The 21,478-nt window shown below is 40.7% G+C and overlaps 1 protein-coding gene across 1 annotated transcript in view; it reads right to left on the bottom strand.

The window, feature by feature from the left end:
- LOC126175638 (potassium voltage-gated channel subfamily KQT member 4) overlaps positions 1-21,478 on the bottom strand; it is a 992,116-nt gene that overhangs the window by 198,800 nt on the left and 771,838 nt on the right. The window contains exon 9 of the mRNA XM_049922528.1: positions 12,171-12,244. Coding sequence (XP_049778485.1) covers positions 12,171-12,244 — 74 coding nt within the window. The remainder of the gene's footprint in view (positions 1-12,170; positions 12,245-21,478) is intronic.

The raw sequence follows: 21,478 nt of genomic DNA, 5'->3' as shown, positions 1-21,478 counted from the left end.
AAGTAGTTCTAAGTTCTAGGGGACTGATGACCTCAGATGTTAAGTCCCATAGTACTCGGAGCCATTTGAACCATTTGAGATTCTTGGATAAAATTCTCCAGATGTTCAAGTGGCTTTCACATCTGAATAGAAATCCGAGCTTTCGGAGAACAGATTCTTCATTTTCTGGGAATGACTGACGGTCTTGAGCGATGCGTACCTCTTATACAGTGGCCTTCTGGTTTACTCTGGTGGAGTGACGTCATCTGGGATCGTGATTCGCATACATAAATGAAAAAGTCCGCGCTAGTGTCGGAATACTTACACAGAGAAAGAATTCAGAATTGAATGTCAAAGAGGAGAAATTGGTCTCCGGCGATCTCTGTAACCCTTCCACTCCACAATTCCGGGCTGGAGGGGAAGAAACGTGGTGTACTTACTCCACTGCCTATATCCTCCATTGGTGTTCGAATCTTATCATTTCACCTGTAGCAGGCAGCCTGAAAACGTCACTGGCTATTACATTCACAATTTCGTTGTCGTAAATTACCACAAGCCCCGGTACTTAACTGAATATTATGTCCTCCCATAGTTGTTGAACGTGAAGAGGGTGTTGCGAGTCGACTGAACAGGTTACTCTCTCAGACGGCTTGCAGGCACTCACGGAAACGAGTAGATGAGGAATCTCCTAGCTCAAATAGCTCTCGTCTGCTTCAGTTTACTCAAAAGCGCATGTGGTAAGCGCATCTTGAGGACGCTCTTGTTGTAAACCACAGTGCAGTCAAGATGCCTAATAAGGTAGACGACCATCTAGTAACGGTGATCACTTGAGATATATTGGAATAATGTAAAAATACACTTTGTAGTGTTATTTCTCTTGAATATGAGTAGCGTGAACCTCAACCTGAGCGTATTCAGCACATATGGGTGCTATCTACGCAAGTTTAGGGGTAAGGAGTGCTTCATTTTCGACACCAAGTTCCGCTTTCGCATGAATCTCTTATGGACAGACGGATTTCACTATATGGCCCAAGGTCCTTTGCTCTTGAGAACAAAGTTTTACCCGTGAAATGTCTTCACTGTTAGAGAGATGTATGCGGTGAAAATCTACAAATTGTACATTGCAGATAGATCATTCCTGGTACTGTTCGATTTAAGTAACAGACGGATGGTGAAATATCCTCTTGGAAAATTTCATCACAGGATGGAACCAGGAGCAATATCTTTGTAGTAATGGAAAAGGTACATCTCATTTCATACAAAATGACACCGGTCGTCTTAGAAAGAAGAAAAGAAAGACTGGCGGTATTTTAGCATCTCGTCAGCAACGAGGTTATTAGAGACGGAGTACAAGTTCAAATTGAGGAAGAATGCGGGCAAGAAATCTCTCGGCTCCACTTCGGGATTGGCCTTGAGAGGCAACCCAGAACCTAAATCTGGAAAGCTGGGCATGAAAACTGAATCACGCTCCTCATAAACGCGAGTCGACTTTAACCACCTCATTCTTTGCTATTCGAGAGTAAAGCGACAAAATATTTCCAGCTGATCGAAAATTTGATGCTGTGTGATGCTGAAGCAAATTCGTCGCAGTAAATAATAAGGAAGTCGCTTAAGTGGATGACATCAGTGACTAGTAATCAAGGGAAAATTAAATTACGCATGTTTAAAGCTGATCGCCAGGAGTTCACAATCCACGCTTCTTGCGGCCTTTATAAAACTGCAGTTGATATTATGAGGTGATGCACTGTACCATGTTACTACGTCCTTCCCAGCATTTCCTGAACAAAAGTTAGGTAGTTACTCAGGGTTTACCGGCCATCTGTCAAGCCCAATGACGTAAGCAGTGAGATGCCCAATTTCTTCACCTTAACAACTTTCGAATATTTAAAGGTATTTGTAACCCCCTTCCAGCAAGACTAATAGTAGTGACCAGGCAATCATGAAACAAAGACCATCGTATTTCCGCAACTTCATTATTCACTACGACCTCGACGGAGAGTGGAAAAATTTGTGTGTGAATTCCTAAGGGACCAAACTGCTGAGGTCATCGGTCCCTAGACTTACACACTACTTAAACTAACTTATGTTAAGAACAACACACACACCCATGCCCGAGGGAGGACTCGAACCTCCGGCGGGAGGGGCCGCGCAATCCATGACATGGCGCCTCTAACCGCGTGGCCACTCTGCGACGGAGAGTGGAGAGTGTGATAAACTTCCTGGAGGAGCGCTATTCGAGGTATAGTAACAACAGTACAAAAACGTAATTTTGTCAGACAAAAAAAAAACCCAGTTATTTTCCAGAATTCGTCTCACATACATCCACTGTTACTTTAAAAAAAGTTAAAATTCGTATTATGGTGATTAGTCAAGTTACAAAACCACTTAAACCTCTGTTTCACGAGACCCTGATTACTATTTGTCTGGGTGAAAAGAGACTACAAATATCTTTAACGAGTAAAAAGTTGTCGAAGGTGAAAAAGCTAGGTGTGTCAATATGATTTGTCATTTTCGATTATTAGTACGTTACTCTCTTTCCACCTTCACTTCACCACACTCCAAAGGGCGAAACGTCATCGATACTGTCACTAGTTAGCCAAATGACACCGAAAATTGTGGGTTTGAGATTAGTATCATTTCTTTTCGATTATTTTTTCATGTTATTCCCTCTCCATACTCATGACAATCACAAGGCCGAATTTCATCGACACTGTCAAGAGTCAGGCTGCCAACATTGAAGATTGTGGATTCTCACTGAAATCGGTAGTTATCGACTATTTTTACGTCACCTCCATTCCATTTCAGCTTCCTATATATACAGGGTGCCCCAAAAATCACAGACAAAATTTAAGGACCGCATTCCAAAACAAGAAAAAATGTCCAATAAGCAAGGGCTTTAAAGCGCACACATTGAGAGATGTGACCACTTGTTTGTCTTCGATACTATGAAACACATCTCTTATACTGAACATCCTTTTCTTTTCATATTTCGGTAGGACATAGTATGGACCAAAACAAGAAAAAAAGTATAGTAAACATGAGCCCTTGTTCAGTACAAGAGATGTGTTTCACACTAGTGAAGATGAACAAATGCTCATAGCTCTTAAAGCATGCATTTTAAAGCCATTGTTTACTAGACACGTTTTACTTACTTCTGTATAAGGAATCTGTTCTTAAAGTTTGTCAGTGCTTTTTTTTTGACACGCTGTAGTTGTAATAGGTGTGTCTAACCCTCATACCATGTTTTTCCAGGTAGAAAGTCAAATGTATATCAAGTCTGGTTAACATTAGTCCAGGATTTCCGTATTAATGTTTACGTAACCCCATATTTCCGCGTCTTCCACCACGAAGAAGTGTGATAAGGTCTTTTACCATCTTGGTAATCGTCTACGGGTATTAAATCATATGTGTACTTATTTTGGTTGAAAGAGGGATTAGGAAATAAAACTGATTTACTATTCACTAATTAGGAGCCGATGACCACCAGAAGTACACTGATAGCCATTCAAACTGTACGGTAAGGTGACACGCAAAAAACATCCAATTTGCATGAATTGTAACTAATTCCAGCGCAGTCACTAATAGTAGGCAGGAGTAACGCAGAATAACAGATTTCGAAATAAGTAACCATAAGAGATATAAGCAACTGAAATCGCTCCAGAGCGGGAAAGCCACTGGACCTGATGGGATACCAATTCGGTTCTACACAGAAGATGCCAAAGGACTTGCCTCTCTTCTAGCAACAGTGTACCGAAGGTCTTTGGAGGAACTAAGCGTTCCTAACGATTGGAAAAAAGCACTGGTCACATTCCCGTTTTCAAGAAGGGCCGTCGAACGCACGCACAAAACTAGAAGCCTGTATCTCAGATGTCGATCTGTTGTAGAATTTTGGATCAAATTTTACGCTCGCGTATTACGACATTTTTGGAAACCGAAATTCGGCTCTATAGGAATCAACAAAGGTTCAGAAAACAACTATCATGTAAAACTCCGGTCGGCCTGTTCGTCCGCGAGACCCAGAAAGCAGTAGATGCAGGCGCTCAGGTCAATTCCGTAGTCCTTCACTTCCGAAAGGCATTCGATATAGTTCCGAAGTGCATCCTGATGAACAAAATACGAGCGTATGGAATATCAGACCAGCTGTGTGTTTCGACTGACGAATTTCTAGCAAACAGAACGCAACACATTATTTCGAACTGAGAGAAGTCTTCAGATGTAAAAGTAACTTCGGTTGTGCCCAAGGGGACTGTTGTGGGACCATTACTTTTCGCAATGTACACACATCAAAAAAGTTCTGCATCATCTCGGTTCCCAGAACTCCTGAACACAAACGTCGACTGTGGATATTGTATCACAGACACAGCCACTTCGACTGTTCAGAGACGTCACTAAACCCACCCATAGATGTAAACAACCATGCATGAGCAGCGCCTATTAGACGGAGGGGGTCCGACAGCCGATCAGTGCCCAGGCGTCTCGGAGTGAACCAAAGCGATGTTGTTCGTAGATGGATGAGACACAGAGAGACAGGAAGTGTCGATGACATGCCTCGCTCAGGCCGGCCAATGTCTACTACTGAAGTGGATGGCCGCTACCTAAGGATTATGGCTCGGAGGAACCCTGACAGCAACGCCACCATGTTGAATAATGCTTTTTGTGCAGCCATAGGACGTCGTGTTACGACTCAAACTGTGCGCAATAGGCTGCATGATGTGCAACTTCACTCCTGACTTCCATGGCGAGGTCTATCTTTGCAACCACGACACCATGCAGCGCGTCCGCCCTCGGTAACTGAGTGGTCAGCGCCACAGAATGTGAATCCTAAGGGTCCGGGTTTGATTCCCCATTGGGTCGGAGATTTTCTCCACTCAGAGACTGGGTGCTGTGTTGTCCTATCATCATCATTTCATCCCCATCGAAGCGCAAGACGGTGAAGTGGCGACAAATCGAAAGACTTGCACCCGACGGAAGGCCCTAGTCACACGACGTTTACATTTATTTACCAGGCAGCGGGGTACACATGGGCTCAACAACACGCCGAATGGACCGGTCAGGATTGGCATCACGTTCTCTTCACCGGAGACGTGTTTGGAGGCAACCCGGTCAGGCTGAACGCATTAGACACACTATCCAGTGAGTGCAGCAAGGTGGAGGTTCCCTGCTGTTGTGGGGTAGCATTATGTGGTGCCGACGTACGGCGCTGATGGTCAGGGAAGGCGCCGTAAAGGCTGTACGATACGTGAATGTCATCCTCCGACCGATAGTGCAACCATATCGGCAGCATACTGCCGAGGCATTCGTCTTCATGGACGACAATTCGCGACCCCATTGTGCACATCTTGTGAATGACTTCCTTCAGGATAACGACATCGTTCGACTAGAGTGGCCAGCATGTCCTCCAGACATTGAATATGCGTGGGATAGATTGAAAGGGGCTGTTTATGGACGGCGTGACCGACCAACCACTCTGAAAGATCTACGCCGAATCATCGTTGAGGATTGGGATAATCTGGACCAACAGTGCCTTGATTAACTTGTGGATAGTATGTCACGACGAATGCAGGCATGCATCAATGCAGGAGGACGTGCTACTGGGCATCATAGGTACCGGTGTGTACGGCAGTCTGAATCACCACCTCTGAAGTTCTCGCTATATGGTGGTGCAACATGCAATGTGTGTGTTTCATGAGCAATAAAAAGGGCGGAAATTATGTTTATGTTGATCTCTATTCGAATTTTCTGTATAGGTTCCGGAACTCTCGGAACCGAGGTGATGCAAAACTTTTTTTGTGTGTGTATATAAACGACCAGGTACATAACGTCGGAAGTTGCATGGGGCTTTCTGCGGATGACACTGTTCTAGACACAGAAGCCGGGACGTTAGAAAAGTTTAGGTAAATGCAGACCGACCTACAGAGGATCCACAATTGGTAATTGAGTCTCAACATACACAAAAGTAACGTGTAACGAATACATAGAAAGAGACCCATTATTGTAGGATTACAAAATTGTCGAAGAATCACTGGAAGCCGTTATTTCAATAAAGCATCTATTAGTATGTTTATGACACGACCTAAAGTCGAACGATAAAATAAAATTAATCGCTGATAAGGCGGATGCCAGACAGAGTCATTGGCAGAATCTGCAAAAAATATAGTCCGTAAACAAAGCAAGTAGCTGAGAAAATCCTCGTGACAAATACTTGTATATTAATCGCTAGTATGGGATCCGTACCAAATATGATTGATGGAGGAAACAGGTCCAAACAAGAGTTGAACGTTTCGTTACAGAACCTTCCTGGCAGATTAAAACTGTGTGTCGGACGAGACTCGAACTCGGGACCTTTGCCTTTCGCGGACAAGTGCTCTACCATCTGAGCTACCCAAACACGACTCACCACCCATCCTCACAGCTTCAATTCTGCCAGTACCTGGTTGAGCACTTGCCCGCGAAAGGCAAAGGTCCCGAGTTCGAGTCTCGGTCCAGCACGCAGTTTTAATCTGCCAGGAAGTTCCTTCAGCGCACACTCCGCTGCAGAGTGAAAATCTCATTCTGGTTTCGTTACAGGTTCATTTAGTAACCGCGAAGTGCCACTTGAGATTCTCACCCATCTCCATTGGCAAACGCTGCAATAGCGAGTTCTGTATCACTGTGGTTTATGCTAAAATTCCGAGCGCGTACTTTCGTAGAAGAGTCATTTCATAAATTTTTTCCTCCTAAGTATATCCGGCAAAAAGACGGTGAAGATAGGTTTGGAGGGATTCGAGCCCATAGGGAGGCTTACCAGCAATCGTTTTCCCCATGAACGATACGGGACTGGAACAAGAAAGGGGGAGAAATGACAGTGGTACAGAACGTATCCTCCGCCAAACATCGTAAGGTGGCTTTCGGAGTGTAGATGTAAATGCATACAAGGAATCATTCATTAGAAAGCGGGTTTCTATTTCAGTAATCGCATTTGAATGATATTTGGTTGTGAGAAGATCGTGTTATTCCTCGAATAAGAAGCAGAAACGTCTACCAGCATGACTTGGAATTTAACAGTGCAGAACTGTCACCTACAGAGACTGTGGTTCACCCCAGTCTCTCAAACGTCATGCTAAGATAGCATCGATAGGTTCAGGTGCGCCATACTCAACACCATGCAGGACTTCGATGGCCTCAAGCGTCTAGTGTTCCAGAGCACCGGCGTATTGTCCGCCCGGCCGTGCAGGTCCGTAGAACGGCAGGCCTTCAGTCAGGAGATGACAATGTTTGCAGAAAGACAAGTATCGACACGGACAGTGCGACGACGACTGTAACGCCACGAACTGCCAGCACGGGACAATTATTGCGGCTTCGCTTTATGCGGCAGCAGAGGTAGACACGCTCAACAACAATGGTCCCAGGAGTGGCAGCACGCCATCTTTATAGAGTTCCGATTATGTATGAGTCATCGCGATGGACGTATCCGTGAGTGGAGGCTCCGAGGAGACCGAAAGGTGTCGTATTGCATTCGTCATCTACATATGAGGCCGGTACATGATATGATGATATGTGGTGCGTTTTGGTACACATCGTGATGACCTCTGGTTCGCAGGTCCGGTGATTTGGACGGGAAGCGTTACAAATCTGACGTGCTATGACCCGTGGCTGTGCCATATTTTGTAGCTCTCCTTGACGTTATCTTCCAAAAAGATAACGCAACATTCCATGTTCCTTGTGCTGTCTTCTTACGTCGAAACCAGGCCAACGACTGTAGCCCTGGTCAGCACTTTCTCCCACATCTTTCATCCACTGAAAAAGTCTGATCTTTGGTTGTCAAGATACTGGCACGCCATCAGTAACCACCCACTGTCGTTGTTGTGACCTTCAGTCCAGTGGCTTATTTGATGCAGCTCTCCATGCTACTCTATCCTGTGCAAGCTTCTTCATTTCCGACTATACACTGAAACCTACATCCTTCTTTACCCTCCACGCTTCCCTCCAATACTAAATTAGTGATCCCTTGATGCCTCAGTACGTGTGCTACCAACCAATCCCTTCTTCTAGTCAAATTGTGCCACAAATTCGTCTTCTCCCCAATTCTATTCAGTACCTCCTCATTAGTTACGTGATCTACCCACCTAATCTTCAACATTCTTCTGTAGCACCACATTTCTAAAACTTCTATTCTCTTCTTGTCTAAACTATTAATCGTCCATGTTTCACTTCCATTCATGGCTAAACTCCATACAAATACTTTCAGAAAAGACTTACTGACACTTTAACCTATACTCGATGTTAACAAATTTCTCTTCTTCAGAAGCGCTTTCCTTCCCGTTGCCAGTCTACATATTATAACCTCTTTACTTCGACCGCCATCAGTTATTTTGCTCCCTAAACAGCAAAACTCATATGGTACTTTAAATGTCACATTTCCTAAATGTAATTCCTTCAGCATCACCTGATTTAATTCGACTTCATTCCGTTATCCTTGTTTTATTTTGTTGACGTTTATTTTATATCCTCCTTTCAAGACACTGTCCATTCCGTTCAACTGCTCTTCCAGGTCCTTTGCTGTGTCTGACAGAGTTACAATGTCAAGCCACTACGGTAGATAAACTCATTTATTTCTTTTATTTTGACGTCAAGTTCCGTAGGACCTAATTGAGGAGCAAATCTGTAGGGTCATGCAACGTGTCAGTACATGAAATTACAACATAAAAGTACTAACAAATAAAAATAAAATGTTTATGAACCCAAAAAACTTAAGCCAAAATTCTAAGTAAACTCAGTCAACTATACAACAAGAATCAACTTAATTTTACAAGAACTTCTCGACAGAATAGGAGTCACCCATGAAGAAACTCTTCAGTTTCGATCTGAAAGCGCTTGGATTACTGCTACTATTTTTGAATTCTTATTGCAGCTTATTGAAAATGGATGCAGCAGTATACTGTGCATCTTTCTGCACGAGAGTTAAGCAAGTCCAATCCAAAAGCAGGTTTGATTTCTGCCGAGTATTAACTGAGTGAAATCTGCTTATTCTTGGGAATAAGCTAATATTGTCAACAAGAAATGACAATAAGGAATATATATATTGAGAAGCCAATATCAAAATACCAAGACTCGTAAACAGGGGCCGACAAGAGGTTCGTGAACTTACACCACTTATTGCCCAAAATATCCTTTTAGAATGGAAAGAGTTACCCCAAATATAATACTATACGAATAAGCGAATGAAAATAAGTAAAATAGACTAATTTTCGCGTCGAACGATCACTTATTTCAGATACCGCTCGAACAGTAAAAATGACAGCATTAAGTCTTTGAACAAGATCCTGAACGTGGGATTTCCACGACAGTTTACTATCTATCTGAACACCTAGAAATTTGAACTTTTCAGTTTCACTAATCATATCCCCATTCTGTGAAACTGAAACGTCAGGTTTTGTTGAATTGTGTGTAGAAACTCTAAAAATGAGTTTTACTGCGATTTAGTGTTAGTTTATTTTCTGCAAGCCGTTAACTTATGATCTGCACTATTTGAAACCGAGCCAATGTTGCACACAACATCCTTTACTAGCAAGCTGGTGTCATCAGCAAACAGAAATATTTTAGAGTTACCTGTGATAGCAAAGGGCATATCACTTATACAAATAAGGAACAAGAGCAGCCCCAACACTGATCCCTGTGGCATACCCCACTCAGACCTCACATCACAGCTATTCTCAACACTTTGAAAAATTGCCTTTTGCTGTCTTTTGCTAAAGTAAGAGGTGAACCAATTGTGAGCAGTCCCTGTATTCTGCAATGGTCCATCTTCTGGAGTAATATTTTGTGATCAACACAGTCGAACGTTTTAGTTAAATCAAAAATATACCTCGTGTTCGAAACCTTTCGTTTAACCTATCCAGTACCTCACAGAAAAAAGAGAACATAGCATTTTCATTTGCTAAACGACTTCTACAGCCGAACTGTACATCTGATAGCAAATCGTGTGATATAAAATCATCAATTAGCCTTACGCACACAGCCTTTTCAATAACTTTAGCAAACACTGATGGCATAGAAATAGTTCTATAACTGTCTTCATTATCCCTTTCTCCCTTTTTATAAAGCGGCTTTACTAATGAGTACTTGAATCGTTCAGGAAACCGAGCATTCCTAAAGGAAAAATTACAAATATGGCTAAATACAGCGCTAACGTGTGCAGCAAAGTACTTTAATGTTCTGCTAGGCACTCCATCATATTCATGAAGGTACTTAGTCTTCAGTGGTTTAATTATTGACTCAATCTCGTCCTTGTCTGTATCACAGAGGAGTATTTCAGACGTCAATCTCGAAAAGGCATTTGCCGAGAGAGTTAAACGACTCCCTGTAGAAACTAAATTTTTATTCAATTCACCAGCAATGCTCAGAAAATGATTTTTAAATATTGTACATATGTCTGATTTGTCAGTAACGGAAATATTTTTACTACGAACTGAATTTATATCTTCGACCATTTGCCGCTGACCAGACACTTCCTTCACAATTGACCATATGGTTTTAATTTTCTCCTGTGAATTACCTATTCTATTTGCGTACCACATACTTTTTTCCTTCCTAATAACATTGTTAAGCACCTTACAGTACTATCTGTAATTGGCTACTGTAGCTTGATTGTGACTACTTATATTTTGATATAATTCCCGCTTTGTTCTACATGATATCGTTATCCCACTAGTTAGCCACTGAGGCTGCCTTTTACTGATAGTTCCCCGTTTAGAACGTTCTAATGGAAAGCAATTATCAAACAGCATGAGAAATGTATTAAGGAAAGCATTCTATTTGTCATCAATGTTATCGGCACTATCAACATCCTGCCACTCTTGTTCCTTGACGAGGTTTAAAAAACTCTCTGTTGCTGTTGGATTAACTTTAGTTTGTAATTATACGTGACATTTCTTTGAGTACAAAACCCTTTTAGTGTTAAGATTTGTGAATCATGGTCTGAAAGGCCATTCGCACTTTTACTAACAGGATGCCCATCTAGTAATGAAGAATGAATAAAAATGTTGTCTATGGCTGCGCTACTGTTCCCCTGCACTCTAGCTGAAAAAAAAAAAACCAAACAGAATCTGCATCAGATCATATGAATTTAGGAAATCTGCCAACATCCTATGTCTTGCACCATCATATACAAAATTACTATTGAAGTCACCACTTGTAACTAATTTCTGGTACTTCTTATAAAGTGAATCAAGAACCCTGTCCAGCTTGAGCAGAAATGGTCTGAAGTCAGAGTTAGAGGATTTATAAACAACAACAATTGGAAGTTTAGTGTTACTAAATTCAACTGCCCCTGCACAGAATTCAAATAACTGTTCAGTGCAGTGCCGTGATACGTCTGTGGTTTCAAATGGAATACTGTTTTTTACGTACATGACCACTCCCCCACCCCACAAGGAACTCGTTGAAAAACAGCCAGCTAATCTGTATTCTGGTAAAGGAAGCCTCTGAATTGCATAATTATTTCAGAGTCAACATCTATAAGCAATTAACGAAATTCATCTCTAATACCTCTTATATTTTTATGAAATATACTAATTCCTTATCTACTTGGAAACATAAACTCCTCTGAAGGTGAGCCCTTACTTAGAGGGTCTTCCAGGTATAGCTGTCAGCTGATTTCAATCTAAAAAAGATGCAACTCCAATACCAAGTATTACAGGAATTTTTCCATGGGTGATCCCACCACCGCCCACTGCACTGTCACCTATAAGCTTTTCCAGCCCCCCCTTCCCATACCTATTGAGGTGCAGGCCATGCCTACTGCAACCCCATCTACTGATATACCGGTACTCAACTGGCACCACTGCAATGTGACATAAGATTAAAGCAGGGTGGAATGAAGTCTGTGGCATGCAGACTCAGTTCGATTTGATGCCCAGCTGGGTTAGAGCGGTTGTTGTTGCCGAAAGTTGCAGCTCTGCGTATCAAATGTCACACCCTAATTTCTTTATTTGCTGGCATTCCTGGTGTTGCAGTTCTAATGGCCAGAAGTACACTCGGGTAAAACTACGTCAACCGGTCAGACTGACTTATGTGCGATTTTTCTGTGGATGTAATGTATCTGCAAATTTACGGTCTGGTGCGGCGAGGTAATGAGCATCGCTGGAGCAGTTACACACTCTTGCTGGCGGGATGTGGGGAGTAGCTTGTCACGGCTGACTCTCGGCGCTTACCTTGCGGATGGCGCGTATGGCGCCCTTGTGCTGGTTGGTGAGCTGCACGCAGCGCGGCTGCTCCTCCTCCTCGTCTGCAACACACGGACACCGCGGCCTCAGTCTCAGCGCAGCTCCGGGACCCTCACGCGGGCAGGACCCTCCTTCAGTTTCACCACTACACTCACATCTTCAAAATGAGGCACATGATAACATTCAATGTGACGCGTGAGTGGCGCGTTACACACATACCTTTCCATGGTTTACATAACAGTTCTTTGGACGTGCTTCCACAGTTAGACTGTTGCATGTTGAATAAAAACCTCTGCAGCTGTAGAAATCCTTTATTAAATACGAAACTGGTTTCGTATTTTAAGTTACAGCATCAAGTGCAACTATGAATAAAATGCGAAAAGCGATCGTAACAGTATATGCAAAGACCATATCAGAGTGATGAAAAGTGTCCGCAAAACTGAATACTTAACACTATAGTGGTCAAGCCACTCTTAAGTCCCACGCCATCTCTTAATTTAAAATTTGGAAAACTTCGCAAGAAGCGTTAGTCACGCAGCAAAACTTGCAACGAAACTGGAACCTATGAATAAATGGAACGAGAGAAAAGATTATATAAAAATAACAGAAAGGGAGAAAGGGGGGTGGACGACAATAATCAAAGTATAGTGTAAACTGTACCTGAGTTGAAGCCTGGCCGGGATAGAATTCTGCGACTGCCGTACTCGAATTGACAGGACTTAGGCTGCGAGGGAAGTGGCGCATACACGGAAGCGGAAATAACACCCGATTAATTTTAAGGAAACGGTTGGGAACCGAGAGTACAAAAATGAACATATTAAAACCTCTTGCGGGCCATTTATAAATATAACAGTTAGACTACAGTCGACATAATCGTCTTGAGTGAATCCGCAACTGTTTAGATAATTAAGACACTTAGCATTTATTGTTTCCTCTCACTTGTACATTTTTAATTAGAATACATGTTTCGATTACTTTGGATCATCTTCAGATCTAAAACAAAGCAAAACTAAACATGTACCATCTAATACTTTACAATAAAGTATAACAGGCAACAGTTGTACGTAAACGTAGAAATTACGTAAGTAGTCGCGTCAGCAACCCATCTTGTCTACTCAGAACTATATATCAGAGTATTGTGTTTTGCAACTGCGGTTAGTGTTTTAAGTACCCATATGTTGAAGGGGGGCGGGGAAGGGAGGAGAAGGGGAAGTGTAGTGAGGCTGATACGGGGACGGGAAAGGAAGCATGGAAGGGGTGATGGGGATGTCATGAGTTTCCTAAGAACATGAACATACTTAAAAATGGGTAACTGAGACAGAGCAGTAAATAAGAACTATATTAATAACAATTGGAATTAGAAATCTTAAAAATCCTTCAAATTTTTAAAATATCTTAATATTTCTTAAAAATTTTTTCGAAAAGGAGTATAGCTCTAGTAAGGGAACCAAGGAAGAGAAGGTACGGGAGAGAGCGCAAATGAACCAGGCTACTCATTTAAAAAATCAGAGGTAGCCAAAATGACTTTATGCCTTAATTCAGTTTGATAATTAAGTGTTTAGTCTGAAGAGCTTCTTAACGCACTAGAGACCTTCACTCCAATTAGACTGGCAATCATCACAGGTGATGTTGTAAACACTGAACAACTTGTTTCACTCCCGTTTCGTTCTCTCCCTGTGTTTAAACCTCAGACCATTATTCCTATGAATATAATGTGCTGGGACAATATCTTTTGCAAATTTTAAAGAAATGTTTGGGATCTGACTGTCAAGTTGATTTGATCTCTATAATGTAAGTATTCAGTCCTGCGGACACTTTTTATCACTGTGACGTAGTCTTGGTGTAATAATGTTACGGTATCTTTCTTCTTTTTATTGAGATTTGCACCTGATGATGTAATTTAAATTACGAAACCGGTCGTATCTTTAAGAAAGTATAACAGCTGCAACTGTTTTTATTGAACAGGCATTTTCTGGTTTAATTTTGATCGACAGTAAGACCCTCGACGTTTATGCTGCTGAGACACTCGTCAAAGCGTGTATCCCTGGTATTTTTACTGGTCATATGAGCATAAACATCTGCGAGTCATTTAACCCGTCTTTCTAAATTGAAACGAGAAATTAATCGAATGGCAGGTTTAGAATTTCGAGACATCTGAAAAACCCCCTACACGAAATTCGCCAACTGACACCGCAGACCGGGTTGACCGCTCTGTTGTAGATTGATATCAGTCTTTGTGATGACGGAGGTGTAATCCTCCGAAACGCATAATATAATGAATGTTACTGGTTGCAGAAATTTGTAGCTTCATTAGATATTCATGACGGCGACAGCCAAGCCGTACCTAAAATGTTCCCATTTACAGTAAATCTTATATAATGTAATTCCTTTTACATTGTTTGACTATGGTAGAATGCTGACACGTATTCGGTATACACAAGTGCTACACATTTTCCATAAGCTCTGTGTGCTTATAGAAATGTCATTCATGACTTTTTTCTTTCAAATCTGATCGAGAAGTATAGTTCTTTGAAGCGACGCAAACGGATTGACGCCCGTAAAGATGAACTGTGAAGCTTCGTCTCATAGAGATACACGGTGTTCCAAAACGATACCGACAAATGTAAAATGTGCTGCAGAGAATGCCTTGGGGAACAAATTGGAAATAACAACCCATGTAACAGAAAATGAACGACTACCTTCATCCTCTGAAGAGATACGTGTGAAAGCTACCAATCGTGGATGATGAGTGAAAGCTAAAATCAGCGACGCAGTTCTCCCTCTTTGTATTGTAAATTACTTTTGAGATACTTTGTATTTTTTTGCACCGAAAATGGATCAACTAGAACTTCAAAACAAAATTATATTATGTTTTTCACCCTATTATTAATAGGAAAAAATCAAAACTACCGCCTTAACAGCTTGTTATAGTATATGAAGATCATATCTTGCTTGATTTTGAAAGATAGCTGTCCTAAAACGTAGCGCTAAAGTATGACTGTACCACAACTAGATAGAGAGATTAACGGTAACAGGTTGCTGGTTGGTGTCATTAAGTTTCTATAAAAAAGACAAAGGAAAAAGCTCGTTGATTCTACCGGGAGTTTGGCCAGTAAATCGTAACTCTCTTTCCCGTTCCTAAAATATCTTGACTAACGTAGCGTCAAGTTCCTTGTCGTTCTATTTCCTAAGTTCGATGAGTGAAAGGTGTCTACAGTTCTTGATAAGTTTTAATTGAACAAAGCATATGTTTTTCAAGAAACTGTTAAAATCTTTTATGTCTACCGTGATATATTCATTCTTGACTGTGTAACACGGAAGAAATGTGGCCAAAATCCTGTAGGAAATACGTTAACTTGAGCTATTTTAGAATAAGTGCCTTTGCACCACTGGATTCTCGATTCCTATTTGTGGTTTCCTTTTATAGTGTTTGAGATATAAAAAATACGTAAAAAACAGCCATGAAATTGCGTAGAAACTATTTCAGAACAAGGCGATGGAATTAAATATACTGAAATTGCATTGAGCAGGAAAGATAAATTTCTCATCAGCAATATTATATGAGACTGCAATCTCACAGTCTGTTACCCCAAACATCCTCGTTACAGCATGTAAATTTTCATTGTTTCTTTACACGTCCAACTGGTGTGGCATATTCTTAGTAGTTAATATATGTAGACGTTCAGCACACACGTTATAAAATGTAACGAGAATAATGCATTTATGAATTGTTTCGTTATATGTAAATTACGTCATACTGAAACACTTTACATGTAGAAATTTTAAATACAGAACTAATACAGTTTCAAGCTTTCACGTTGGCATTCGCACATGTACGCATGCCAAAGCTGTAGTGCAGAACGAAACAAACACTAGAATACATTCTAACAACGATAGTAAACAAAATATCACACTTACGCACAATGAGGTAAACTTGTACATTAACATGCACTTAACAAGAGTGAAATACACAGAATCTAAGTACAAACTGTTTTACACGTCAGACATTTTATACAACAAAGCAATAATTGGGTACACTTCATTATTCTACTACAGTATAAATAATTGTATAAAGTATGTTTGCTCTGTCACAATGATTCTTCTTGTAAATTTCTTTTCTGTCGCAATGGCCTAAATCATAAGCAACAGAGAACATACAAATTTACAAACCTCCCTTGTCATTGTCTACTTTACAAAAACACATAAACGTGCATCTACGTTATACTGTTCTTAATACACATTTAACAAACACAACATACATACACAATGAAGTATAAACACGATAATGTCATGCAAAAAATGTTGGACATATTAAAATAAACCATAAATGAATGAAAATGATTTAAATTTTAAAAATGAAAGCATTAAACGGTTTTAGTTTTGTCCATTTAAACCGAAGCTACTGGGCAACATTCTATGAGGAAATGAGGTATAAGGCTTTTAAAATAATTTTTCTTCATTCTTTATTGATTAAAATATAATTTAGATCTTAGAGTATTAATTATGTTGGTCATAAATTTTGATGGTTATTTAACGAAGACTTTGCTAAAAATCAGACACAGTATTTGTATCCTTCAGAAATATTAATGTTACACGCAGCGGAACGTAAAAACATTGCCGTTTGGTTATTTCTTGTAAATGTGAAATAGATATTCATCTTCACTTTGGACAGTTAACGAAAAAATTAAAGGTTACTAGATCTCTTCTAGTATTACGTTACCTGGAGAACACTGCACGTAAAACAGACTCGAACATATCATAGCTAACACAATAGAGGTGCCGCGACCAAAGTTAGAAATGGATTAAAACTCTCGTGATCTAGCACACATAACTACAGTCGTAAATATGGATTAGTACTAGAATCTCTATCTCACAAGCAACAGTGGCTCTACAGAATGTTTGTTTGTATGTTTATACCATATCATTTAATACGCTGAGAACAGAGGAAAAGTCTCTTTGAGGATTTTCATAAAATTGCGCTGCAGTTAAGAGGCAACGCATTCGGAGCTATACCAAATGCAAGGGAAATGTGACGGTGCTTATTGAAGAACTGACAAAGAACCTAAGTGTCATGTGGTAGTTAACCTCTCAAAAGTTGAGATAACTATAATTTGTTATAGAATATACATAAAGCAACTAAGATAATGGCTTTCGCAACAAATGACGACCTCAAACCATTGTTAAGTACACAGACATAATCCGAGAATCTTGTAAAGTATGGTACCGTCATAGATCCTAATATGGGAAATTTGTGTATGGAATAGGAGTTAGCAAGATTTAATATGCATAAAATTTACAATTATAGTCAATACAGTTCATTTATGGGTATACAACTTCATTTAATTTACGTCTGAACAATAAAATCGTACATATTTTCGGTTGCATAAATAAGTCACATCGTGTTATATTATACATATATTAGAGTTTCCTTTATTACACATCATATAGTTTGTACAGTTGAACTATTTTGTATTTAATAAGAGGTGATACCTTACATTTGTATATTACGCTGCGATTTGGAATAGTACTACCGGTAACATGTGTCTTGCGGAAAGGACATACATTTGGTTTGCCGTAAGAATATTACGTCGTTGTGGAAAGAAACCGCACCTTGTACAAAAGTAATTAAGGAAGGTCTTTCCAATAGGCTGAAAGTTCATACGCTCTGTGATTAACTGCTACATTCTGCGAAAGACCCAGTGAGATAATGTGGAGGTACCACATTCTCCTACTTAGTAAGGGCACACTGGTAATGTAGGATCTTCTCACAATTTTACATTATTTTATAATCGCCTGGTTCCAAATTCTTAAGTGTCTAATATTTGAGCTTAAGTGCTATCTCCCAGCTGACATTCTAGAGACTTATACGGATCTTATGCTAATATGGATTATGTAACAGTCCAGGAATTCATTTAACGTGAGATGTTTATAATGTAATCGTTATCGTATGCAGTTTTTTTTTCATTTTGAACAAATCCATTCTGTTGGTTCTGTTTTTATTAATTATTCCCATGTAACAAGGCATTTTTCATTATCTATGGTTTAACTTAAAAGAAGATTTCTAACTGGTACCTGCATATACTCGTATTTGTATTACACTTATGCAAGTTTTATATCATTGACCATATTTGTGTTGCAGGGAAATTACATTTATCAGGCGCAGTCAAAAAGGTTATAGATGGAGAATAAGTAAATAAACTGTTTATTATATCAAAAGTAACATGTCTCTCACACTGTAAAACAAGACAGTCAGTGCCTTCTTGGAAAAATCTCTGTCTCTCAGGGAATCATGATTGTTCCCAGGGGCGCACGTCTTCGTCCGAAGCAAATCAGCCGCCACTAATGCGTTTCTTCAAGCCTGCAAAAATTTAGAAATCACATTGGGGGAGATTGGGAGTTTATGGAGGAAGTGCAAGGGCTTTCCAGTGAAACTTCTTCAGCGTAGTCGGAACACGTGGAAGGGTCCACTACTTTGCAAAAGCTTCGCTGGGAAGCCTTTACACGTCGTCCCTACAGTCCCGTCTCTCCCCATACGATTTCAGTATTTCTGGAGCCGTGAAGACATGTATTCGTGACCGATTAGCTTCAGATGAAGGGGTGCACGCCTGTTCACAATAATGGTTTCGTAGACAATCACAACCATTTCTCCATGAAGACATTGACCGTCTTATCTCCCAGTGCGATAAATGTATTAACAGTTTATTTTGAAATGATTAACAGTTCACTTACGTTTTTTCAACCTATCTCGTTTTCATTCGAATGACTTTCGTACTTTCGTACTTGTGTCTGCTGATAATATGATCAAAATTAGTCTCAGAGATGTGTTAAGTCGCAAAGTCATGATATCATGTCGAATTTGGGACCATATTAATAATACTTGAAGAAAAAATTAGCTTCGTTGTGCGATATTAACTTTCACTTTAACTCAAAAATGTACGAATAACGCTGCTACAAAAATTTTGCCTAACGGATAAACGTGCAGATCGTCCAGACAGTCTCATCATTGTCTCATGTTTAATGTTGTGTAAGTGCGATTCATGAAGGTCTACGTGCTAAGTAGGGTTGTCGCCTCAACTGAAGTTATATGTTTTCATGAACTGCTACCGACGAATCTATCCTTATGCACTCTACTTGTATGTAGGCGAAACTAATCGCGTGTTGACTGCTGGCTACCATGGTAGAACACCGGCCCAGGTCACATGTTCTCCCCTGCGTCGGCAACCAGAGAGCAAGGATGTGTTTCTTTTCTGACTACTACATCTCTCGGCCCCCTCAAGGTTGGTTAGTAGCCTTGTATCGTGGACGCAATCAAGTGTATAAATTTCTTGTTGTTCTTGGAAAACTTAGTCTTGTTTTAGAAGTCTCCGTAAGATACCCACACATTGTCTGTCCTGACAAGGCACAATCTTCACCTGCACATAAAAAGGCTGAATTTGGAAGCAAGCTGAATTTTTTTTATAAGAGCGGCACCTTCTGCTCTACAGAGGAAGCATTTTTTTGCAAACGTTAAGCTTATCTAGCAGAAAAAAACTGTACAATTACTTCTGATTTTAAACTATGTATCTTTTAGTTTCACATAAACAACTTTGTAAATGCTCAGCATTTAGCTTTGTTTAAGTGTTAATTATGTTCTATTGGTAACTGACTCGCTCTACGCCATTAGTTCATCTCGCTCAGATCATCCATATGACACGCAACAAACTAAGCTATATGACCTACTTTCTACGCAAGAGATTCGCGAGTTTCTCCAAATACAGGTGTGCCATCCGTTTGTTCCTTGGTATTCAAATTTCGCAATTTTTCACGTGGCCGCTACGAGGTGATGGGTTGCAAAATATGCAAACGAGACACATCCTCGATGAGATTAATCCTTTTTACTTTGGAACTGAGTCGATTCGTTCACCTTGGGAAACGTGCGATTTTCAATTAGGATAATATTAATAGCTTTATAGTCGAATTTTAAATGGGCGAATAGCAGTTTGCTGAGCGATCCAGCAACCAGAGAAATTGCAGACGTTATCCAGCTATACCTTCGCAGACGTCGACAACAGCCTGAAAAGAACGAAGTTCATAGATCAAAGCACTCAACACTGAAAGAAGAGCCACAACATAAAGCTGTAAAAGAGTGTACGAGCACGAACGCAAGTGCTTCTGCTAGCCACACACAGTGCTGGGCTGCATTGTGATATCCACAGACAAATTTGCGAACAGATGACACAGGTGAGGGGATCTGCAACTGCTGGGCCGCAAATTTAGGTGAGCGGCGGCGCCTCTGACAGCAGCTGACCCACTTTATTAAATTCCTGTCGCCACTGTGCCTACCACCCCTGCGAGACAAATCCCTATGCTAAATAACTATTTGTTGCGTTGTATTAGAACACGGCTGTTTTCCGCCCGCCCCCGGTAGCTGAGAGGTCAACGCGACATAATGTCAATCCTAAGGGCCCGGGTTCGATTCCTGGCTGGGTTGGAGATTTTCTCCGCTCAAGGACTGGTTGTTGTGTTATCCTAATCATCATCATTTCATGCCCATCGAAGCGCAAGTCGCCGAAGTGACGTCAAATCGAAAGACTTGCACCCGACGAACAGTCTACCCGACGGGAGGCCCTAGTCACACGACATTTACATTTACGGCTGTTTTACGACCTAAAAGTATTCGCATGGGAAAAAGATCGTCACTCCCAGTAGGCATCATGCTAGTACCGGGTAACACCGTCTGTAGCCTTGATAATGACTCATTTAGACAATGAAGAGAATCCACGTGTTCCTTCATGTACACCACCCCAACTGAAGGCACTTTCTGATGAATGGATCCCGCTGTTCCAGACATCTCAAATGGGATTGATGTCGGATGATTTACAAGGGATTTGAAGGATTTGAATAAGTACTGTAACACTTTTTTCGTCTGCCAATTTCTGTTTAAAAAATTCGGAAATTTCTGCGGGACATGGTGGAATATTCCCGCTTCAGCCACTATTGTAAACTGACAGTGGACTGACCGATTTTGATGAACTTTCTCACAACGTGAGGCACGCGTGGCGAAATATACTCACGCATTCACATGTCGCCAGTTTTTGTTACTATGTAATGCGAAAATCGCGTTTCTTGCGTCATGAGTTTGTATTCTGGAATGCTGCTCCAGTATTACGAAGAAGGGCTTATAGCAGATGCCAAGGTAATCAAAGACGAGCTGCTGGGACAGAACAGATCTGTATTGTACGGTGGTTAATAGCTACCCATGTGCGGAAACAGATATCGCTGCTAACGCACGTTGTTATTACCATCATGTCTTCCAC

This window comes from Schistocerca cancellata, chromosome 3 (assembly GCF_023864275.1).
Source record: "Schistocerca cancellata isolate TAMUIC-IGC-003103 chromosome 3, iqSchCanc2.1, whole genome shotgun sequence".
Classification (NCBI taxonomy): Eukaryota; Metazoa; Arthropoda; class Insecta; order Orthoptera; family Acrididae; genus Schistocerca; species Schistocerca cancellata.
The sequence above is the reverse complement of the archived record's forward strand: the minus strand, read 5'-3'. Positions and strand labels throughout refer to the sequence as shown.